Source organism: Diadema antillarum, unplaced genomic scaffold, assembly GCF_040938485.1.
Source record: "Diadema antillarum isolate AM-2024a unplaced genomic scaffold, OU_Dant_1.0 seq00000486_RagTag, whole genome shotgun sequence".
Classification (NCBI taxonomy): domain Eukaryota; kingdom Metazoa; phylum Echinodermata; class Echinoidea; order Diadematoida; family Diadematidae; genus Diadema; species Diadema antillarum.
This window is the reverse complement of record NW_027271449.1, coordinates 801,139-826,268: the sequence shown is the minus strand read 5'-3', so window position 1 is coordinate 826,268 and position 25,130 is coordinate 801,139. Positions and strand designations below refer to the sequence as shown.

The 25,130-nt window shown below is 37.8% G+C and overlaps 1 protein-coding gene across 1 annotated transcript; it reads left to right on the top strand.

The window, feature by feature from the left end:
* The first annotated feature begins 6,752 nt into the window (after nt 1–6,752).
* LOC139733660 (uncharacterized) lies at nt 6,753–24,966 on the top strand. The gene is made up of 14 exons (XM_071644473.1): nt 6,753–6,810; nt 7,847–8,062; nt 13,085–13,279; nt 13,743–13,901; nt 14,485–14,622; nt 16,488–16,700; nt 17,464–17,658; nt 19,441–19,578; nt 20,062–20,274; nt 20,680–20,877; nt 22,098–22,253; nt 23,084–23,221; nt 23,751–23,963; nt 24,731–24,966. The coding sequence occupies exons 1-14, from the start codon at nt 6,753–6,755 to the stop codon at nt 24,964–24,966; spliced, it is 2,466 nt and encodes an 821-aa protein (XP_071500574.1).
* The last annotated feature ends 164 nt before the right edge of the window (nt 24,967–25,130 follow it).

The window sequence follows — 25,130 nt, the reverse complement described above, 5'->3', positions numbered from 1 at the left end:
GGTTTATTTCTGCATTTTCTTTCTCCGAATACAATTGCAAATGAAAACAAAATGATACAGATACATACAAATCAATACAAAAAAAAATCATTTGCGTAACAACATTCAGTCTGAAGTGGCATAATTATGAATCAAAATAACATATTAAGGCTTACTGTATCTAATAACAAAGGAGAAATCAATACAGGGGACCGTCATCATAAGCAGAGCTTGACGTGGATGAGGCCCTATCTGAATATGTGATACCAATGTAATACAACACCAATTATATATGTACTCATAAAACTCTTAATCTTAATACACAAAACACATTTTGCTACAGAAAAAAAAAGAAAAGAAAAATGGTGACTTGGCGCTTTAGAACAAGAAAAAAAAAACAGCACGCAGCACCATTGACTGCTGCATGGTATAGTAGACAATAAAAGTGTAGGTGTGTGCGAGTGACAGTGCGTCGTGTGTGCAGGTGACAGTGCAAGAGAGAATAAAGGCTGTAGCATGCCTATTTTGGGGGTAAGGTATACGCTTTAATGAATGTATGCAATATCATTATCAAAGAAAGGAAAGGAACGGGAGGGAATGAAAAAAACACTTTGCATGGATCAGGGCTTACTGAGACTTCAGAAAAAAAGAAGAAAAAGTACATTGATCAAGAACTACTAACTGGAAACATATTTCAATAATAAATACTTTTTTAAATGAGCTTTAAAGGAAAACAGTGAAGTACACTGCTTTAATTGATCAGGTAGGTTATTCCAGACATCGGGACCGTAATGTCTAATTGATTTCTGAGCTAAAACAGTTTTGGGGTTTACAAGGTGAAAATCTGTCGAACGGCGAGTTGGATATGTGTGTATATTCAAATTTAAGTGAAAAATATTATGAAATAAAGAGGGAAGTTGATTTGTTGCATACTTGTACATAAATATACCTGTTTGTAAAATGTGGATGTCCTGAAGCTTCAAAGGATGCAAACGATGAAATAAAGGATCTGTATGAGATAAATATGTGGAATTAGTAATAATACGAATAGCACGCTTTTGGAGTAAATACAATGAATTCAGTTTAGTAATACTACAATTTCCCCATACAATGTTTGAATACAATATATGAGGCAAAATTAAAGAATTATATAAAATAATCAGGGATCGTTCTGATAAGAGATCTTTCAACTTCCAGAGTACACCAATATTTCTTGATAGGGTCCTTTGTAAACAGGATATATGTTCGTTCCATGTTAAATGAGAATCGATTGTAATGCCTAAAAATCTAATAACCTGTTTCTCGCAAAGAGAAAACCCATCAATTGATATGTTGACATTAAGATCCTGTGAGTAGGGTTTTCTAAAATAAACAAAATTTGTCTTATTAACATTCAAAGATAACTTGTTTGATTTAAACCAATTCAATATATTCAATAATTCAGTGTTCAAACGATTAACAAGTGTCCCTATATCATAATCTGATGTAATAATGGATGTATCATCAGCAAAAAGTATAAAATTCAAAGATGGAGAAGAACCTATAATATCATTTATATAAATGTTAAACAACAGAGGCCCTAAAATGGAGCCTTGAGGTACCCCACATTTAATATCAAGTTTGTGTGATTCATAAGACTGAAAACTAACATACTGTTGACGGTTTTGCAAATAATTTATAAACCAGAGCAGAGCGTGACCTCGTATACCATACGTATTAAGTTTATGTATCAATACTTCATGGTCGATGGTGTCGAATGCTTTCGACAAATCCATGTATATACCTATAACATGCTTTTTATCAGCAAAAGCTTCAATCATTTTATCACACATGTGAGCGATTGCATAGTCAGTAGAATATCCACTTCTAAATCCAAATTGATTGGGTATCAATAAATTATTGGTTTGTAAAAACTGATATAACCTTTTATACACAATTTTTTCAAGAACTTTGGATATACTTGGTAATAATGAAATTGGTCTATAATTACTCATTAATTTAAAGTCATCTTTTTTATGAATGGGAATAACTTTTGCAAGTTTGAATGAGTTCGGAAAAATGCCTGTTGAAAGAGACATATTAAATACGTGAGTTAGGAGGCTTGCAATGTAAAAGATTATTTGTTTCAATAAATGAACACTAAGACCATCATGCCCACTCGATTTAGTTGTTTTCAGATTCTGAACAATATTGATTATTTCATGGTCATTGGTAGGCGTAAGAAATAATGAATTTTCACAAGGATTGGGTAAATAATCAGTAAAATGTGTATTACATGAATTCATATTAGATGCTAAACTAGGACCAATATTTATAAAATAATCGTTAAATGAATTGGCAATTGTGGTAAAATCAGTAATTTCCTCATTGTCAATGATGATAGAGTTGGTAGTTTCTTTTACCGTCTTTCCCATAAGAGCATTGACAGTTTTCCACAATGAAAAAAGATTATCCTTATTTTTTTCTATATTAGTTGAATAATACAATTTTCGGGACAATCTTATTACTGATGTTAATTGATTTCTATATTTCCGGTATTTCATAAATGAGTTATTACTTTGATTCTTTATTGCTTGCTTATATAACTTATTACGGGTTGATATAGACCGCATAATACCTTTGGTAATCCAGGGTTGTCTATTTTTCTTTAAAGGTTTCCGTTTAACCAAAGGAATATTTCTCTGATAATAATACAATAATCTGCTGATAAATTTTTCATAAGCAGTATCAGCATTGCTTTCATCAAATACATCGTCCCATTCTTCCTGCGCTAAATAAAATATCAAAGAATTTATATTACTTTCTGTTTCCTTATAATACATTTGAGATTTTTTATTTTCAAAATATTGTTTTATTTTCAAAGAACTATTGTTGATGGTAAAAACAGGTAAATGATCGGATATATCATAATAAAATATACCATTTGTGAATTCTGTGTTTATTACATTTGAAATTATATTATCAATAAGAGTTTTTGATGTACTAGAAATTCTTGTTGGGTTGTTGATTTTGTAATTTTGTAAATGAAATGAAATGAAATGAAATGAAATGAAATGAAATGAAATGAAATGAAATGAAATGAAATGAAATGAAATGAAATGAAATGAAATGCCGGGAGTGTAATGGAACCTCTCTGGCCTCTTCGCAATGTCGTACCTCCAGAATGAACTATCCCCCTAAGAACACAATTCAAATTATTCAAAAAGAGATAATGTCTATTTTTTTTGGGAAAAAGATTTTGGTTGTAGGAGATGAAGGAGTACTCCCAAACATATGGAGATAAATACGGGTTTTTTTTCTCCATTGTTTGCGTGAGTGCAGGTACTCTAATGAGGGTCAGTTTAAAGTGCCTCGTCAATTATTCTAAATTCAATTTAAGGAAATCCAGTGCAGAGATTGCGTTAATACAAGGCATGAGACAAATACAATTATCGAAATTAAACAAATTGATAATATTCATTATTTGGATATCGAACTATGTAAACCCCTTGAATCTTGTGTAAATGATATAATTATATATTTTTTATCGATTTTATATTATATGGGAGATTACTAAAATTTTGATGGTGTTAGGGACTTACTGTGCATCAACTAGCAACGGAGGGGTTTATTCTTCATCAGAGCTGTGTAATATTGTCGATAGAGGGCAGTATAAAAGAATAATTACGCGGTCCCAGAGCCAGACGTTCTGTACGCATTCTATCGTGTCCATGCACAGGTGGCACTGACTTGTCCCAATCCCAGATTCCCTCAGCATAGAAAATGTGTGCAGCAGCAGAGTGGGATTGATCATTGTGAAGCTACAATACAGAATGTGATAGAGGACAGACTCAACAACACTAAAAAACGGTGTCGCGTTGACGTTGTTGTTCTTTTATTCTGGCTGTGTCCCCAATTTTGTAAATGGTTATCACCATCACCTTGCGCAAGAGACAACTTCAATGATTTCTCCTTCCTTTTCTTTTTTTTTTGTGTGGGTGGGGGGTTAACGGGGGGGGGGGATACTCTAAATGATTATTTTCCAATTAGGTGTAACCTTTCTTTAAAAAGTTGTGTAGTTTACAAAAATGTATAGAGCGTATCCGTTAACATTTTATATTTGTAATATAAAATTGCGTTGTGTTGTAGAATCGTCAACATGTGCACGGCACTCAAAAAAATGTGTTTCATCGAAGGTAGAACTGCAATATTTTAATATGTATAAAAATATATTTTGTACTTACATAAGTACAACAGTATACAGTCGAATGTGAGCCAATTCTACGTTTTTTAACCGTCTCTCATAAGCGTTGAAGCATACTGTGATCTGTGGCTCTGGTACATTCGTATACACCTCTATGATTATTTTTTTTTTCATCTATAAGTGAATCCTGAAAAGAAAAGAAATGTTGTCTGTAGTTTTTCCCCTTTTTTCTTTTCTTTCTTTTTCCCTTCTCAATTATTTTGATGTCAGTTGACATCGGTTCGTTTTATTTTGTTTTATATTGCTGTCTTGTGTATTTTCTGAGGGTCCCATATCGTACAAGCTCTGCTCCTTAGTGGGACCCCCACTTTCATCCTCATCATTAGTTGACTTGTATTACACGCTTTATGTATATATTCACAAAGACATAATTGCGTTTTTTTCTTCATCTCCTTCTCGTTTTCATATGTACATTGTCAAATCACATTCTGCAATTATTACAAATATCCTGTAGTATGCAATGTATATAATTTCTTTGTTTATTTGATGGAAGTGAAAATGAATTTGAATTTTGAATCTTGAATCTTGTCTAGAATAACCAAGACTTAATATAGAACTGAAAATAAAGCGAACCAACAAACTAAATTACCCAATTGCAAAAACTGTATAAAAAAAGCAGAAACATACACGCACACGACTGTGAACACATCGAAATCAATTAACGAAAATGGTAAGAATTATGACGCATTTGACATGCGACATGGCATCGTTATCTTTAGCTAGGTCATGCAAGTTCAAGTCGCTTACACTCTGCGTGATGATACTTGACCGTTCTCAATGTCTAGAGTACAGTTCAAGATGGTAGAGTATAATTATGTGGAAATATATTGACTATCATCTCTCCAGAACGATAAGATAAGTACACATTATAGAGATTAGATCCGATCATGGGATTAAATAGGTGACACTGCAAGACACCAGATAATTATCGTAAAGAAATACGTGATGTCAATCGATGCTGGGAAAGGATGTGGGTGATATATAAATAGATTTTTATAGATTTTTTTTTTCCATAGAGCACAAACGTGTTCACAAAAAACCGTCATTTCCTTCTGCAAGTAATGCAATCAATTAGCTATTCACGAGGGCGTGATAATCTGTTTGGCAGATTTACATAGGCAGGTTTAGATATGGAAGCAGTACATAACTTGAATAATATATAATGAGATGATTTAATCGCATAAAGGTCCACCAACGGACCAATAGCTCGGCCAATAAGACACTTGCTTAAACAGAGTTCTATGAAGAGCGGGTGTTGTACACTATAGCCGCCTACTACCCCCAAAACCTGGGGCGCCAGCAGTAAATTTGATGTAAACTAAACAAATATCAGGATCAATCAAGCAGAGATAGATAGATGAACAAATACATATAGTTAAAACAATAGTAAACTTAAAAATATGCAAATGTATGCAGACAAACGGACAATCCAAAAATATAGTGCCTTCGATATTCTTTGAAGGAAAGACATAAAAAGATTCTCCATTTTCCATCGACATCGGAGTCTGCTCGTGGGGTAACCGATAAGCATATAGCTTTACAGGAAGGCGTCGGTGATTCCTTGCCAACATGTTTACTTTGCAGTGCTAGAGGGAGCTGTTCACGATGAATCCCCACTGGGTGATACCCCGATAGGAAGGCGAGGAGGATTGTTGACATGGTGTGTGTGTGTGTGTGTGTGTTGGGGGGGGGGGGGGGGGGGCTGCAACAATGATTCAATTATATGACTAAGTTTAATGAGTATCATATCTACCGGAGACTGCTAACAAATGCGTTTTCCTGAAATCTTACTTTTCATATTTCAGGGTCTTACAATATCTTTTAAAATCGGGAATATAAATTCTCCACTGAGTGTCTTATTATCGATAAGCCAAACGTGCCTTAGCAGAAGACTACCAGAAAACGCTATCATTCTACATGAGAACTTATCAACTTTTTAAAAATTTTATTTCAGCTATATTGTTCATACGATTAATCGTCTCTTGTGGTATCCACTCAGTGAAAGAAGACGATTGAAAGAAGAATATTATACCATTTCTAGAGGATGATTTTAGTACACCTCTTGGTCCTTACGACTGGAGGAAGTTTGTTACCGTACTGGAGATTTTGGAGATGAACTTAGATTATTATTATAGACGTTGTTCAACGCTCTAAAATTTACATATTCCTGCGATATACTCCTGGATTTTAGAAATAATTATATGCATACTCCTAGAGAGGCCAGACTATGATCATGTCACATTCAAGGAGTACTATCTTGTCCACGGAGTCCTCAAAGATTTGATCAAGGCGTGCCATCAGGTAGACATACCTGATAGACAGATATCAAAGAGTATCACTCAGTAGTAATGTCGTTCTCAGTGAGAGATAAACTTTATGGCGCTGTCAGGAAAGCGTGGAATATTGACTTTGTTGTAGCTCGCCCATTACCTGTGTAGAGCGGCGATCTTAAACGTGCGCCATTGGCTTTGCTAGTTGCACGCCTCGCCCTTATCAACAACGGACGGAATGGATTTAATTTGAGCAAAGGATGGCTGTATTTAAGAGTTTGGTCGTTCTTTGTCTGGTATTTGTTTCAAGTCAGGCAGGTAAGTTAATGGGTATCGCGACGATATTGCAATCACCACCCTCTAAGCATAGGCTCAAGCACAACAAGTTTAGTGAAACCCATATTTTACGCCCAACGAATTACATAATACTCGTTTGCCTCAAACTCTTGTTTTGGGTTCTTCTTCAGCTTCCCTGCTGTAGTCACAGTGGTAGAAAACGAAGTAAAAGGAAGAAAAAAAAATACGTTTTGAAGAAAGTCCTTCATTTCCTTCCTTTGCTTATCGAATACGAAATATTTCGTTTCATTTCTGTTCAGTTGCACTGCTACCAAAATTGTATTCATCAACATTTCTTAAATTTCTTCCGCATAAACAATGATATATTTTCTTCTTCTTTACTGATTGTGTGTGGCATACCACGTAGCATTGTACCACGTATATACCTTTATAGTGTTTAGATGCATTTGTATTAATAGTTTTAAATTGAATTGAATTGAATTGAATAGTTCACTTTATACGAGAAGTGTGCTACTTGCTTATTTGTAATGTTTGTGTTTGATGTTTAAAATACTTTGGAGGCATGTTTTCTATTTCCATCTCCGTTGAATCCTTTATTAATTAGCGAGAAATAAGGTAATATGTATACATACTAAAAGAGCTCATACTATCAAACATCGATGATTCACCACGCACGTGTTATATTACAGGCTTGCTATTCTATTTGTCTACCACAACCGAAACTTCACTTTATCTTGTATGACTACTAAGAACAGCAAAAGTTATATCCTCGACAAAGCACGATACGATAGTATAAAGCTAACAATACTAATGCACGGTCTATAATGATTATTGGCAATGACAACAAAAACAATGATAGTAACTGCAGCAATAATGGTACATTGGAAAAAATGAAATCAACCATCATTCCAATGTTAGCCAAATCATAATCATAGCCATGATTAATATTATGATCTTCATAATAAGCTTGATTATAATCATAATCATGATCATGATTAAAATCGTCATCTTAATTGCAATCATGATCAAATTCAAATGTTCTTCTTCTTTATAATAGCATGTCCAGACGACAGTCCTTACATTGAAGGGCCCACCGGTCACTGTTACAGGGTTGTCTCCACTTCAACACAGGGTTCGTCATGGCAGGCGGCACGGAGTCTGTGTGCCGACACCGTCGGATCCGACCTCGTCGTCATCGATGACCAGGACGAGCTCGACTGGCTCATCAAAGTAATGAGTGCAGAAGGGGTTCCGGATTCATCGTGGTGGATAGGTTGGTGCCTGGAATTATGTTCTTGTAATCTGTGCTCTTGGTTTTTCAAGCCCTATTTTTGTTTTCAGATTATTCATTTATTAAAAAATAATCTAAACTAATTTGTAATATTGTGACGATTTTACTGTCGTATTAGTGGCATGGAGTGTCCGAAAAATTGGGTTATGCAATCAGTTCTCTTTATCTTTCTATCTCTCTTTCTATTTCACATACAAGCACACACACACACACACACACACACACACACACACGTCCTCCTATAGCGATTGAAAAGGCCTGTCTTAGTACAGCTACCTAGGTCTACTATTTTTCGACGCCGTTATAGATTAAAACTTCAAAAAAAAAAATCAGGAGATTCTGCTTAATGCATCTGAAATGATTTACGCATCGCTGTCACGGAACAATGAAATGGATACTGTAATGAATACAAATATAAAAAAATAGACAATGTAATCATGTAATTATTGAGCGGCAAGTATATTTACATGTATGCCTCTTCAAATATTTATTACAAATCCCGGTTTGTTGTAATTGATATTGTTCATTATGAAAATGGCGTTACATACATTGCTAATGCTAATTCAGTTGCTACCTTTTGTTTTTTCATCATTGCTCTTCAAATAAATATCACGAGAAAAAGTCTGGATGACATTTTTATTCAATGTAAGAAACAAATCTACTATGACGATTTATTTTCCACGATTCATCTTTTGCATAATTTTATTATAATGATGATTGTGGGAAAACATCTGAGAGCAAAATAAATATCTATTCTCACTTCGCCTTTTCAGTATCAAGCAAGATCGATAGATTCCGTAAGGAACGTTTGAAAAATACATCGGAAATGTAAATGTTGTTCAAATGTTGTTCGATATTGATTGATGGGCGCCGAACGAAGAAGATAATTTTTTTTTCTAGATGCTATGAGTGAGTAATGGACCAAGTCGTTATAGACGCTGTGAGAAAATGGTAACTGTAATGTGCTCCGAAAATTGAAAACTTGTGTCCGAAGTTCAGACAAGCCAGTGAATCCTTTATCAGTTTGCACATCTGATAAGCTGTTGACTCTTGAAGTTGGGGGTAAAAAGACAGAATATAAGACTTGAATCGAAACGTCGCAAGCTACTTAATCGTGTGAAGTAAACTTTGCTGACAAATATTGCCCCAAGTGATCAAAGTCAAACAGCACATATTCGTGTCACCTGACTCTATTATTACATACAAAGCGGTATACCATGTGCTAATTAGTGCGTCAAACATATCGAACAATATTTGATGCAAAGTCCGTGAATGCATTGCATGGGACATATTTGCCGTCATTTACCATCGCGACCCCCCCCCCCCCCCCCCCTGCTGCCCCACAATTCAATCATAAAGACAAGTCACATAATGTCAAAATAACATGTCAACTAACTCGCTCTTCTGGCAGTATGAGTGCTAAGTGGAATTCTTCCATAATTTTACTCAATCGCACATGTTTTGTTTTTTTTCTGTGAGTCTCTGATATGCTATAATCCTGTGAATGGAAGGTTGCAATGGGTCTACAAAAGAAATCCAAAATATCATTTCATTCAGTACTTTGGTTATCAATTTATGCATTCATTATTAAAGTGAAATAGACGGATATCAGTTGCTAGCTTGTGATTGATATTAACTCTCCCATACAGTCAGACAAGGCTGATGTCTGACAGGTTAAAGTAATTTCTTTTTACGTTATACTATCTGTCGTTAATTGTAAGCGAGTAATTAGAATACAACCCCCATTGCACAAACTTATTCTAAAAATATTTGATTGTGAGCTAATAGCTATTTACGTATATTCTGCAGATGGCCAGGCGGATCACACAAACGATGATACCTTTGATCTACACAAGTTTCTATAGAGGTCGGGTTAGCCACTTGGCAGTTTTAAATGGGACATCTTACGAGCGTTTTACGACAGTAATTACACGAAGAGCCAATAAACCTACTGTGTAATTACAAGAATGGGATCTTCGAACAACGCGTTATTCGGGTCTGATAGTAATTAAATGGACCTTGAGCTGTGCAGCCGTCTTCAAAAATATTTGCATTTACCCTTCATATCTACTTTTAGGTTTCAACATAATATTGGCAACAACGCCCTCCTTATCGTATGACGTTGATGTTGTGCGCGTGCATGCATGTGTGCGTGTGTGTGTGTGTGTGTGTGTGTGTGTGTGTGTGTGTGTGTTTGTGTGTATGTACTGTGTGTATGAGTGTGTGTGCGTTTGTTTGATGTGGGGGGGTCATACATTAAGTGGGCCGAGTAAATTTCCACATGTTGGTACGTATCCTCAATGCATAATAATTATGATTTTGAAAGAAAAACAAACACAAAAATTGAGCGAAAACACCATAACAAAAAAAAGAAAGAAACAGCTAACAATCATGTAATGTCAAAGTCATTGCAAGCTACGAAGTATGGATGATTACATCAAAATGTTAAATAACAATGATTCTTTTAGTTTTAAGAACTATTATCATTATCACTTTTTACCTCTATTATTTATTGCGATCAGTAGTAGTAGTATATAGTAGTCGTCGGATAGTAAGAGTGGTAGTAGTAGTAGTAGTGGTAGTAATAGTAGTAGTAGTAGTAGTAGTAGTAGTAGTAGCTGTTGTTGTTGTTGCTGCTGCTGCTGCTGCTGGTGTAGAAGTGGTTAAGCGTAGTGATGGTTTTATTCACTGTTGCTATTACTATTTTTGTTACAATTAATTGTTGCTGGTATCATTGTACCTCGGCTGTTTGTGGCCCAACCAATGTCATAGTTATGTATGCACCTTTTAAATCCAACCATTACAATTAGAAAATAATTTCTTTGCTATGTTGGCAATAATAGTATACACATCTCTACACACAAAGACACGATCACACAATAACATAAAACGTGGCTTGATAGCAGCGCATCGAATCATTGGTAGATTGATATATGGTTAGTTTTTTTCCTCCAATGTATGCCTTACCAGCTCACAGTACAGGTATGACAGGTAGACGACGATTGGTGGACAGAGGCAGCACCACATGGGTCAAAGACGACCGATTTATTTAAGTTTCACATTATTCTATCCAGATGAACACTGTCCAGCCTTAATGAACCTCTTTATCAGTGTTAATGGCCACAATTCAAACTGGAATACTTCATCATTGTCGGTGGCGCGCAATAAACTCATTTAAAAGCCCCATGACGCAAATCTCTCGTTTGAAGAGGCTACACCCCAGTAAATAATGCCAGTGCATATCTTGGCAATCAATGACTTAAAGTCAAAGATATAAAACACCTGTTTCTTGACCCTGGCCTAATCTAAGCATCAGTCATCGCCACAGCGCCACAGGAGGGGGGGGGGGCACCGCGAGAGGAGGAGATTGTTTTGGTTTTGGCATGGGCCATGTAGCTCCATGGTGCGTGTGTGTGTGTACGTGTGTGTGTGTGAGTGTAGACATTCAGCGTATGCAGACAGAGCATGCCTGTACTGTAGTGACCGGAACTATTGTCATTCCATTTTGCTCTCCCCTTCTCCCTCCCCCATCTCTCCCCCCTCTCCCTCCCTCTCTCCCCCTCGCTCTCCCCCCCCTCTCTCTCTCTCTCTCTCTCCCTCTCTCTCTCTTTCTCAATGATCCAGTCAGCAGGCTGATTGTAACCAGGGAGGTAGTCTCACCTCCCCGTTGTAACTCACTGCCAAATAGCACATTGTCAGCACCGGCAAACTGGCAATGCTCTCCTTCTTATTCCTGTATTTTCGTTATTTACGGGTCGATTTTTTTCGTTCGAAATGTAAAATGGATGACCATAGAATTTCTCAATAGAATATAAAATTGAAAACTTTAGAAAGGATAGAGAAAATTGAGTTCACTTTGAATGGTCTGCCACAGGCAGATATCCTTATCATGCTCTTACGTAATACGACAGCTGCTTTCTCAATGATCCAGTCAGCAGGCTGATTGTAACCAGGGAGGTAGTCTCACCTCCCCGTTGTAACTCACTGCCAAATAGCACATTGTCAGCACCGGGAAACTAGCAATGCTCTCCTTCTTATTCCTGTATTTTCGTTATTTACGGGTCAATTTTTTTCGTTCGAAATGTAAAATGGATGACCATAGAATTTCTCAATAGAATATAAAATTGAAAACTTTAGAAAGGATAGAGAAAATTGAGTTCACTTTGAATGGTCTGCCACAGGCAGATATCCTTATCATGCTCTTACGTAATACGACAGCTGCTGGAGTCATCAAACCCTGGCTTGGCCTCCAGGTTTGTCACGCCTGAGCAGAAAGTTTATTTGCAATGGACAAGTCCTTCGACTCCCAACTCCCAAACGACAAATATACGCACCCCACTTTGGGTATGCCCCAGTTGGGGACTCGCCTCAAACGAGGGATTGACGGCATGCCCTACAGGTAACAACGGATGTTTGATTGTAGCAGTATTACGTCACGTTGGCCTGCAGACACTGTCCTCGGATGATCGTGATAGCCTTCATTTCAAACTCAGTGACACAGTTGTAACCTGTAAGGACGTATGCCTCATAAAGTCGCCGAACATCATTTATTTATTCATTCAGTCACTTTTGATTTGGTCCCAGCAGGTTTTCAAACGCACTGAAGTCGAATCGAGAGGAAAACTGCATAAACGAAATAAAACATAGCTTGTTTGAGTGACAAAACCTCGTATCTCATAATGTCAAATGTTCAGGAAAGCAAAAGAACAAAAACAAAAACAAAAACAAAAGCAAAAAAACATGGTAGCCAAACCATTAAAACAATTATTGGGATCGTCTTTCCTTTGACTTGCTGTGTTGGCTTCATCTTTTTTCATTTTTTTTTAAAGACAGCTGGGATTTGGACAGAACATCACTTAACTGATTATCTGACAATTAGTCCAAACAAGTGATTTCCATCAAAAATTTGAGATACATGGTTTTGTCACCCCAGCGACGAATCAAGTTTAATCTACTTTCCTCTTTCTCTCCCCACTCCATAACATTCCATCATCATCCAACCAGGCTATTCGGACATCTCACGGGAAGACGACTGGAGGTGGACCGACTGCCAGGCTACCACGGAGTGGCATCGGGCTCTCTGGGCGTCCGGTAACCTTGGCAACGGAGACTGTGGCGTTCTGCGAATGGACGGGAAAATCGGCAGGACGGCGTGTGAAACGCAGATCAGTACATTCGTTTGCGAAATTACCCCAAAAGGTAGGTAAAGTATAGTTTATTTATCACTCTCACTTTCCTTCGTGTGGATTTTGAACCAGTCGAATGTTTTCGGCTGCATTTATTTTGTGTTCGAGGTATAAAAAGACATTCTTTGCAGATGTTATTGCAAGACAGATTATTATTCTAAACGAGTATTAATGATTAAAATCATGATAATGATATATGATGATGTTATAGTCATATTAATGATAACAATTATAATAACCATCATTCATGCGTAGGCCTTAATCATTCCCGTGAAGACGATTAGAAAGAATGGGGAATAATATTGTTTTTAATTCACACACACAAACACACACACAATTCTATTATGCATATTAATTAAGCATGTATTTACAGTTTTAAATATCTCCAAACAAAACAACTTTAAAAATATCTTTTCCAGGGAACTATAGATTGACAATTCTTATTCGACACTTCTTCGTTTTGGTTTTGTCCTCAGCATTTGCCTTAGAATCGCTCACTGCCGATAGTTTGACGGTCACGAGCCTCTCGACCACGAGTTTGGAGGTCACGTGGTCAATGCCGACATACAGCTGTGACGTGGTGGGCTACAGGGTCTACTACGCAGCCGCAGACTCACCAGAGGACAAAAAATCCGGTAGGGTATCTCTTCTTTGAGTTTTCTCTCCCATCCTCCTCCTCCTCCCCCCCTCCCCCTCCCCCCTCCCCCCCCCCCCCCACACACATGCACACTCCCAGACCCCCTATATTTGTCCGTTCCTATCCTTTCTTACTCTCTTTGGGTGTAGTCCCTACTGGAAAACAAAACAAAACCCACAGTGCCCCACAGTGTGTTCACAGTGTTGTCACTATAGTCCGCTATGTGAAAACGCTCGAATTTAACAGTGTGAAGATGATTTCACACTGTGGTTTGGTTTTCACAGAGCAAATGCTCGAATTTTTACAGTGTGAAAAGATTTCACACTGTTCGTAATGTGTTCACACTGTGTTTTTTACACTGTGGGACACTGCGTTCTTTCCAGCATGGGTGGATTTGCTCCCACAGAAACAACGTTTATCGAATTGCGAGATACGTTTCGAAGATTGTCTATCTTAGAGTTAAAGTGTCCATAAAGTTGTAATTTACCAAATTCATGTATGAAGCGATTGAGAGGTAAACATTTTGTTTTTGTCATTCTTTTTTTTACTCATTATTCATATTATTTATTTTTACATGTCAGTTTCCGTAAACAGTGGTAATGCCCGATCAACGGTGATACACGATTTGCATCCAAGCACCACGTACAAAGTATCAGTCGCCCTCTACACCAGCATGGATACAGAACTTCAGGAAACTGCACCCGTTGAAGTGGTTACTGGTACGTGATGTAGAGTTTAAGAACTTTCCTAGACTTGGTAACTGAAACTTCTTATACTAATGCATGCCCTTCTCCTAGTTTGGCAGTGTATAATATAGCATGATAGCGTTTTTAGAACTGTTGGTTACAAACTGAATTAAATTGCAAAACAAAAGTTAGGTAAACACAAAACTAACAAACAGAAATAAACGACAAACAAATTAAATACTTTGCGTCAATACTTATTATCTTTGATAGGTACTTTTAACGAAAAATATGATGGAGGCGGTGATGTTGACGAAACTGGAAATGCCGTCATGGGGGAAACGTGTCAACATCATAATCAGGTGTAGAATATTATCATCGCAAACCTGCATATTCATTTGTCACGATTGTCTGCGAAAAGGTCTTACCAGTTCAGAATTGGTTGCATGAAGTGGATTCTGTTCCAAAAACGAGATTTTTTTTCAAAATAATTATATTGAGTTGTTGCTGCTGCTGTTGTTGTTGTTATTGTTGTTGTTGAGTAGTGTACTCTAGTGATTGGAAGCTTGAATAAATAGGCTTCATTAAGTCTCTTTGAAAACGTGTTGGTCATACCCATATGGGCTATGGGGCGCCAAGTGAGGCATGGAGGATTTTGTGACGAAATCAGTCTGTGACGAAATCCGTCATTTCGTAACGGAATAAGTCTTTTCGTCGACGAAATGTCTGATTTCGTAAGGAAATCCTCCATGCGATACTTGGTGCCCCATATAGTGCGCAAGGTGGGGAAGGTTGTGCTACGTCATAATCCGACAACAATGGGACAAAGATTGAGCTTACTTTCAGATTCGGGTTATTGTCTGTCATGAAGTTTGAGGTTTAGGTATGATAAACAATTCCAAATTGCTACTTCAATCAGGACCCAAATTCTACCACAATTAAAGAATTTTAATAACTCTCTTTGTGAAGATTAAAACAAAACTTTCTGTCATGACTCCACGGACGAACGATTTCGCAGTGAGCTGCACCAACGCGCGGCCATAATCTGACTTGAAACCATGACTCTTTATTGCCTATCATTCTCTGAAAATGTGTGGTCTGTTGCCATAAAGCATGTTAAGGGGTTCTGCGAGAAAACTAGTTCTCTTCAAAATCCTGTGTCGCACACGAACAAATCTAAGAAAATTGTCACTGAAGTCGAGGTCACTTGCATTGATGGAACGGTTTTGAACGGCAACTTGAATTCAGTCTCAACTCGAATCATACGCACTCTTTTCTTATCTAAGTTAATGACAAATATTTGCAATGTCGAAGTTATACGATATTTCTAAATTGGATTGCGAAAGGTTACGCACTGCATTGAGGTGATGCTTGCTTTTATTCCTTTGAAGGCGGATACACTTTCGGCAGTTTTACGCGTTGGGGCGTATCAGATTATACAGGAATTTTGAATGGTTTGCAGAGCGTATTTTAATGGTCCTTTATGTTTGCAGCCAAATAAAAACGAGAATTGATTATTACCGAGCACCACTGAGTTTATACTCTACACAGACACCATGAACATGGAGACACACACACACGCACACACACCTAGAACATGGCGAAAATCATATTCTCGAGTATATAAGACAGAAAAACCAAAGGAACGAAAATATACTTTACATGTAATACATTATGTTATAATTATCATTAACAAAGAAAGAGACAGAGGAGATGGGGAAAGACAGAGAGATAGATAGAGAGAGAGAGAGAGATAGATACATATATCGATGAATAAATATGTATTTATGTATATTCTATGTATGTATAAAAAACGAGTAAAACTGAAAAAATGGCAGGAAGACGTCAGGCGTGTCTGTAATGTGTCATACGCTTTCCCCATTATTGTGTCCGTAATGTAGATACATGCCCAGATGGCTACGAGCTAGGTCCAAATGGTCACTGCTATTGGTTCTACGAGACGACCTACGGAAACACTTGGCACTACGCCAGAATTTACTGCATGGAAAATGATGATTCCGACCTCCTGATCATCGACGACGAGGAGGAGCTCGAGTTCGTCCTGAACAAGACGTCGATGATGAACACGTCATCGTCCAGGGATTGGTGGATAGGTGCGTCGAGATAGGAAGCTGTGCCTCCGTCATCATGATAATGTGAACATCATCAGCGAGCTTTAAATCTGTGATACAATCTCCACTTCAAAGACGCTGCTATCAACGCAAAAATTGATGTTCTGCGCATGCGCGAGACAGCTGTTTCCAATTGTCCGACGTGTCGTGAACATTAGTGTCCCAGATCTGAAGCTTGCTATCTTTTTCACAGACTTTTTTTTTTTTGGTAAAACAAAATAAAGCCAAAAAAAAAAAAATCACCCGATGAGTATCACTTCGAATCTGCAATGACTTCTTTGCACTACTGGCCTCCTTGATAACTTGGAACATAGGAACATCATCCTTTTTTCTTTCTCTTTTCTTTTTTTTTTTGTTTGTTTGTTTGGTGCTTGACTGTGTGTGAATGATCACAGCCATACTATGTATGCATTGTTCCTTTTTTTATCGATTAGAATTATGCATGAAATATGCAACAGTATAATTTAGGAACATTTCGTGTACATTATCGCAAGCAATTAAATGCCAACAGATCGTAACAACTCTGTTGAAAATTTTTGTTTCTTGCTTTTTTCTATCCTTATTTGCAATAATTGTGGCTATTTCATTATGTTTAAATGAAGTTGTTTTATTTGTATTTGTTAATGGTAATGACGCTGTTACTGAAATGATATGTAATAATTTGAGTAATGGTAGCTTGTGTGAAATACATCAAGACATAATCGCCCGACCTTACTTCTGATCATTGATCAACGGTGTTTGGCAGGTTATTCCGATACGTCAGTGGCCGGTGACTGGCGCTGGACGGACTGCAACACGTCGACGTCGTGGCAGACAGACCTCTGGGAGCCGGGTCAGCCGTCCGAGCAGACGAGATGTGGCTTCCTGACGGGGAACGGAACTATCATGACAGCGGAGTGTGACACCAAACATCATTCCATCTGCGAGATTCAGCCAAGAGGTGAGAACTATTATAATTCGTGTCGGTTCAAGGCAAAAATTTCTTCTGATTTTCATTTTTTTTAAAGCCCCCGATGTATGATAAGAATCTCTTGTAGAGTATCTAATAAATGAGAAATAATCTTTATGAGACCATCATTAGAAACTGAAGACATGAGTATGCACAGGTATGACGCAAAGAGTATAAGTTCCATGCAAGAATAACAACACTTAATCACATTCTTGTTTCATAACAATACATTATGTTATACTGTGAAAGAGCTATAACAGTTAGATCAATGTCTTGATACCTTGATATCCAATGTTGCATTTTTCACTACCTTCTACTACAACGTCTTCTATCGACACTATCATAATATCTTTTCTGCTACTTATTATGATGAAAATGGAGATTCAATTCAGTTCAATTCAATACAATACAAATCTTATTTCATTTTCGAAAAGAACATTGACATTTCATTTTCTTTGGAAAGAGAGAATAAGGTTGCATAATCAAAACAAAGTAAACTGAGAAAAATATAGTTGTGGAACCTTGGAGTAACATTATGTTGTCATGAGAACTGAAGAGATTAAGATACTAAAGAGGCGCTACCACTTCTACTACTACTACTACTACTACTACTACTACTTCTTCTTCTACTACTGCATACTACTAATTACTCCACTACTACTGCTACTACAACAACAACAATAACAACAACAACAACAACAACAACTACTACTACTACTACAACGACGCCTACTACTACTAGTAATAGCAATGATGATGACGATAATGAAAATGAAAATAAAAACAATAACATTTACAATGATAAGGATAAACCTGATAGTAATGATAATGATGATAACGATAGCAATCGCCCCCTACATTAATCACGTGATCAGCATTATTACTAAAGATGATGCATGCTTCCAGGTTTTACGTGGGAAGATCAGAACGTGCAAAGCATTGACACCATCACTCCACAGACGGAGGGGTTTGCAGTGAGCTGGACCAATGGACAACCAAACTGTGACGTCTATGCATACAAGATATCTTACCTCGAGGATTTGTTAATCCCAGGATTCCGTACGTTACTTATCATATACCTGTTTGTATATAATATTTGTATATTTATACATACATATAAACAAATGAATAAATAAATGAATAAACATGTATATATATATATATATATATATATATATATATATGTGTGTGTGTGTGTGTGTGTGTGTGTGTGTATGTATGTTTGTAAACGGGGAATGCAAAAAGAAGTTTGGATATTCAATATAAAATAAACAAACTAAAAAACAAACAGAAAAGATGAAGAATTCTCAAACAAATTCCTAATTGTATATTTTGAATGTTTACTTTAGTCCTGTAGAACACTTCTTAGGGAAAATCATGATTACACTGATTTGCGTCGAGTCCGCATGTTTCATAATGAAGGTCTAGATCGACCATGTATTCTCAAGTTAAGTCAGTAGGGTATGGACAAACCAAATTTTTGAAGATCCGTTCTGCCAAGGTCGACTTGAGGGAACAACCAACCGTCTTTTACACTCTTACAGCCAGGCATTATTAGTATTGAATACTTAATTTGATAAACGTCCCTTCGTCATTCGCCAGATAATGATTAAGAGCAATTTACATGAAGGTCAGACTGGAAGAAGACTAAACGTATATCTGCACCATGGCGTTTACTTCTATAACTATGGTTAAATGTGCAGAATATCCGTTTTTACGACGCCCAACAACTATAAGCAAATTCATCATAATAATTTTTTTTTGACCGAGCAGAAATTGAAATGGGTGGAGACACAACGTCCGCTGTCGTTGGCAATCTACTCGCGAACCAAACCTACAACGTGACGGTGGTAGCGCTGGTCATCGTGGACGAAGAACTGACCGAAGTTGGACCTGTCCAAGTGACCACTGGTAAGTCCCAAAATAAACCGCATTTTGGCAGGTAACTACATATTCACTTTAGCCTATCATTGTACTTTCCATTATAGCCATATTTTCTGTGAGTCTGAAACGCATCCTTTGTCTTAGAGCTCCTTGTGGCCACAAAGAATACTGCTGCACCTTCTTGGTGATTTTCAAAAAAAGAGGGTGCAACTTAGAAAGCTCCGATGAGCTCCTGGCTGCTTTTTAGCTTCACATAGAAAATTGTAGATGGTTTTTCATTGCTCACTGAACACCCAGCGCTTGACAAACACAAGGTACTTCTCCAGCGGCGGACTGTACCATGGAGGAAGAGAAAGAGGCTCAAACTCTGTTGAATGCTACCTACTGGTCTTGTATTCTTGCATTTCATTATTCTACAGAGTGTGATGAGTATCATAATTGTGTATTCAACAACAATACACTTACGCCCAAAATTTAAACGAAAGGAGACTTTTTATTGTTCGATCTCAGACCCGTGTCCAGCAAACTACGAGTTAGGTCCGAATGGTCACTGCTACTGGTTCTACGAGTCGACCTACGGAGACATGTGGCACTACGCCAGAAGGGACTGCGTACAGGACACCGACTCCGACCTCCTGAACATCGACGACGAGGAAGAGCTCGAGTACATCCTGACTCGGACATCAACGATGAACACGTCATCGACCAGGGATTGGTGGATAGGTAAGTTTCAAGAAAAAAAAAGCTCATCAGTGTTAGCATGCACTGCTCTTCTTGAGCACACAAAGGCCTATATACATTATATATAACTATGCTCTATATTATATAACCTTTGGATCATGCGTGTCATATCCACCAACGTACACGACAGGTTGAATAAAAGATAGGGATCCTCTCTTCGTAAGTTCATCGTCTCGATAAATATCCGGTGGATCAATGTGCTTTTACAACTTACAATGTCAAATAAAGACTCATTTGTATCTCGTTTACATCTCCCTCATATCCACTAGGTGTGCATTGCAGATATGTAATCTCTGGTACAAATTCTGAACGATTGAAGTGTAACGCATTTCCATGACGTCGGCGTAATGTGTTCATGAATGTAATTGCTGTTTTCTACTTTTTTAGGCTTCTCCGATTCGTCAGTGGCGGGTGACTGGCGCTGGACGGACTGCGACGCGTCGACATCGTGGCAGATGGACCTGTGGGAGCCGGGTCCGCCGGCCGAGGAGAGACGAGGATGTGGTGCCCTGACGGCGAACGGCACAATCCGGGCAGATGTGTGTGACGCTAAACATCATTTCATCTGCGAGATTCAGCCCAGAGGTATGAAGGATATGTAAACCAAAGTAGTTAAGCCTTGCGATATTAGTTGAACATTAGAAAGAATTGTTTTTTTTTTAATCTTTATTTTTGATACAGACAAGCAAATATACAGATATTTTTGCCAAAATGGTGACCCATCGTAATATTAGGGAGCTTTCGGTACACGACGGGAAGACCGAGAGTACGCGGAAGCAATCAGCTGTGACAGTCCCCGCACTCGGAATCCCGTTTCCATGTTTGACACACTGTCTGAGTTTCGCTTTCCCGTTTAATAGGACGGAGGCGTAGCGACAAGATCACTGATTGGCTGGCTGGCTGGCTCAATCCTGCCCAGCATCGAGACGCTAGTTTGGCCGAGAACCGTTCTTGTTTTACCCAGGACGGGACGTTTCTCGGATTTGATCATGCGCAGAAGCAAATTTTGCACACGGCACGCTCAACTACCGGCCGCGTCGTGCTTGCGAAAGCTCACTATTACTTTCTTTTACTGATAATGACTTTTCTTTTTCTGATAATGCCTTCGAGTGACTACTGGTATATAAATACGGTGATATGGGATAAAAAGGAAAAGAATACTTTTAAAGATAATACTTAATAAGAAATTGCATCTGTTCAGAGAAAAAACAAACAAACTTTGTATCCTTATGCCCTTCTTGTCTTATTTGGACTGTTCCTGAGTGTCAAACATTTTTTAAAATGTATCGTTGTTATAACGACTGATTGTTTGTACCACCAGAAGGCGATTTCCTTTAAAAAAACAACAATCTTGGCGAGGGGTTGCGTAGTAGGCACCTGTATCTAAATTATTGAACTTTGCAGTGAATTGTTTTGAATTCAACTGATTGACGAATTGCTCTTCATCGACGTAAATACGTACCGATTATTAAGTATTCTCTTTAAGAAATAGCCCACTTGGGTGAGATCTCACCATATTAAATTTTTATCTGCAGAAATGAAATGACATTGACAAGATTTACTAGTATCCTTCTCTAAAAAGGAAAGGTATTCCTTGTCGTCCATGTCAATGCATTTATTTCTTTTACCGTTTAACCCTCTTTGCTTACTCACAAGATGACGATGACAACAACGAAATAATGACTATGATACTTAATCAGTAATATAGTGACAAAGGATTATGACAATAAAGAGCAATCATATTATGATCTCACTCCGATAGAACGTCTTTTCACCATGATGCTTGTGCAATTCTGCATCTCCAGGATTTGACTGGTATGATCAAAACGTTCGTGATGTTTCTGCCGTTCCCGTCATGTATGGCGCCACGGTGAGCTGGACCAATGCCGAAACGAATTGTGACGTGTATGGATACAGGATTGAATATCGGGAAAACGTGCAGGACTCAGATTCCCTCTTCAGTAAGAAGACTGGATTTGTTGTTGTTCTTTGTATGTTTTTTTTTTGTTTCATCTAAAAAGATTGAGGAAAGAAAACAAAACACATGAAAGAAAGATGTGTTTCATGATTGGCATCCTCCAAGTAAATCAACTCGTTTTACTTCAGCCTGATTTTTTTTTTTGTCTCTGAAATCTTTTTCACTTGCACAACTATGTGCCCTAACAAAACGAGAGCATATTTTTATAGTTAAAAAAAAAGCCTATTCAGCGTTTAACTGAAAAAGATTTTAAGAGAAATTGACTTTCATCAATACCAACAATTTATTTACACCAAGCTACAGTAGCTTTCATCTCTCTGTTTTTTTTTTTTTTATTCTCAATGGCGTGCCTTTCATTATTAGACGGGTGTGATTCGCTGATCTTTTTTTAACATCCCTTATGACATCCCATGTCTCTGCAAGACGTACACAATGTATACAACGGAATCAAATATGCTTTTAAATATTTTATAGTTTGAAATGGAAAAAAAAACATAAAATAGAAATAATATGATTGTGTTTTCTTTTCAAGTTGTAATTGTTGAATTTGAAAATGTATGGTTGCACATGACACATTTTTGCCATTAGACATTTTCCTAATAAATCATACCTAGCTCATTGATTTGTTGCTGTTGTTGTTGTTTTGTAATGATATTACTATGCGCTGAAAACGATGGCCATGATATCGATAAGGAGACAACTTCATAGATGTCCCATGAACTTATGCTGTAAACAGACAAATCTCTTCCCTTTTAAAAACGTTGTTGGTTTGTGGCTGATTCAACGTTACGTTATTTTACTAACTCTGTACAGGCATTGCATTCGGGGGAAACGTCACTTCCGCCTTGGTGAGTGACCTTCGACCTAATCGCACGTACAGCATGACGGTGGCGGCGCTGTTAACTGTGGATCTCGAGTTGAGTCAAGTAGGACCAGCAATAGTAACTACTCGTGAGTGTTCTGCTTGAGCAACAATATAATGAATAATCAGCAGTACCATCTTGGTTCATTATACTGGTCTTATCATAACACAGGAATCCGGTTTCTTAATTTTCGGATAGTTAGGTATTTAATGAGAATCAACAACCTTGACATGATAACAGTATTTGACAATGTGTGTGACATCTAGAATTTCAGATCTTTAAAACGGAGATGAGAAACAACATCGTGTAACAACGCTTACTTGAGAAAGTGCTAGGAATTACGTTCGCTATCATTTGTACCCGCATTTAGTAATTAATTCACTTACTTATCAAACACTCATCTAGGATACATTATTTTGATAATTGTGTGAAGTTCTTTTTAAATAGCCACATTCAAAAACAAGCAAATAAAACACCCAATGTTTTCTCTTTTTTTGTCTGAAAAGTTGCTTGAATATTTCTCTTTTGCCACAAGTCATACCAAAGGTTTGTCATCAAACTACGTTTAACGTGCTTGTCACCTGGCAATTAATATGATGCCCTTCCACTCCTGATAGCGCCCTGTCCGGCAGAATACGATTACGAAGAAGGGCCGAGTGGACACTGCTATCGCTTCAGAATCCTCGACGACGGAACACGATGGCAGAGGGGGAGACAGACGTGCGACAACGTGGTCGATTCTGACTACGTCATCATCAACGACGAGGAAGAGCTGAGATACCTCGTCAACAGGAGCGCAGAAGTCGACCCGGAAATGAGTTGGTGGATAGGTATGTTTGATGATGTTGTTGTTGTTGTTGTTGTTGTTGTTGTTGTTGTTGTTTTTGTTGTTGTTGTTGTTGTTGTTTTGGTTGTTGTTGTTGTTGTTATTATTATTGCTGCTGTTTAAAAGCATGACTTCGACGTAAATATTGCCCTAATATTTCAAAAAATCCGAATGTATATAGGCCTACATGTACATGATGAAACACTGCGACTGGTGCCTACGACAATACTTTTCATGTTCATCATTTATCAATTTTACTTGATGCTGCGGCTTAGTTGTACTCAGAATATTATATCTTATGCTTAAGAAGAGAAAATAGAATGAGTTGGCGTGTGTGATATTCTACATTTTTTGTTTTGTTCGATTTTGATTTAGAATTGCTTTTGCATCGACTCCAAATTCATTTACGAATAACATGCATAACATAACAAGATACAAGAATATGATATGATACAAAGACTCTATTTCCTGATATGGACATTACTGTCACACCCCCTCCCACTCCCCCCCCCCCCAAAAAAAAAAGAGAAAAAAGAATAAGACGTACGAAGATTACATGAACTATACATCGCTCACTACATCATGTCAAAATATGACAAAGCGAAAGTACCATGAGTGCCGGGGCTCGCCATTAAAAGATTGGGCTGAACTTTGATGGCGGTAACAATACGTGTCTACTTACTGTGTGGTAATCTAAAATGCCCGCTTTTCCATTGCACTCCGTGAAATGATAATCACAAAGGTGAAACTATCCTTTTAATCATCTTCCAGGTCTCTCGGACTTGTCGGTGCCGGCTGACTGGCGTTGGATCGACTGTACCAGCCCCGGGACCTGGCAGGAGGGCCTCTGGGCCCCCGGCTACCCGACTCGCCTTGATGTGGGCACCTGCGCAGCGCTCCAGCCCAGCGGTGATGTGGTGGATCTCCACTGTGATACGAGGCTCAGCTACATCTGCGAGTTGCTAGCCAAAGGTTCGGTGCAAACCAATCAAGTCCCCAAACCATAAACATTATCATTGTGTTTTGTTGTTGTTGTTTCACTTTTTATCCGAGAAGATGGTTGGATAGCTCATATTCAGCTGGACTAGCTAGTCATTCCACGGGGTCCAGTTGGATGTGAGGTGGACTACTCCATCGAGTTATGTAGGCCTTGCCATGCTCTTTTCGATGA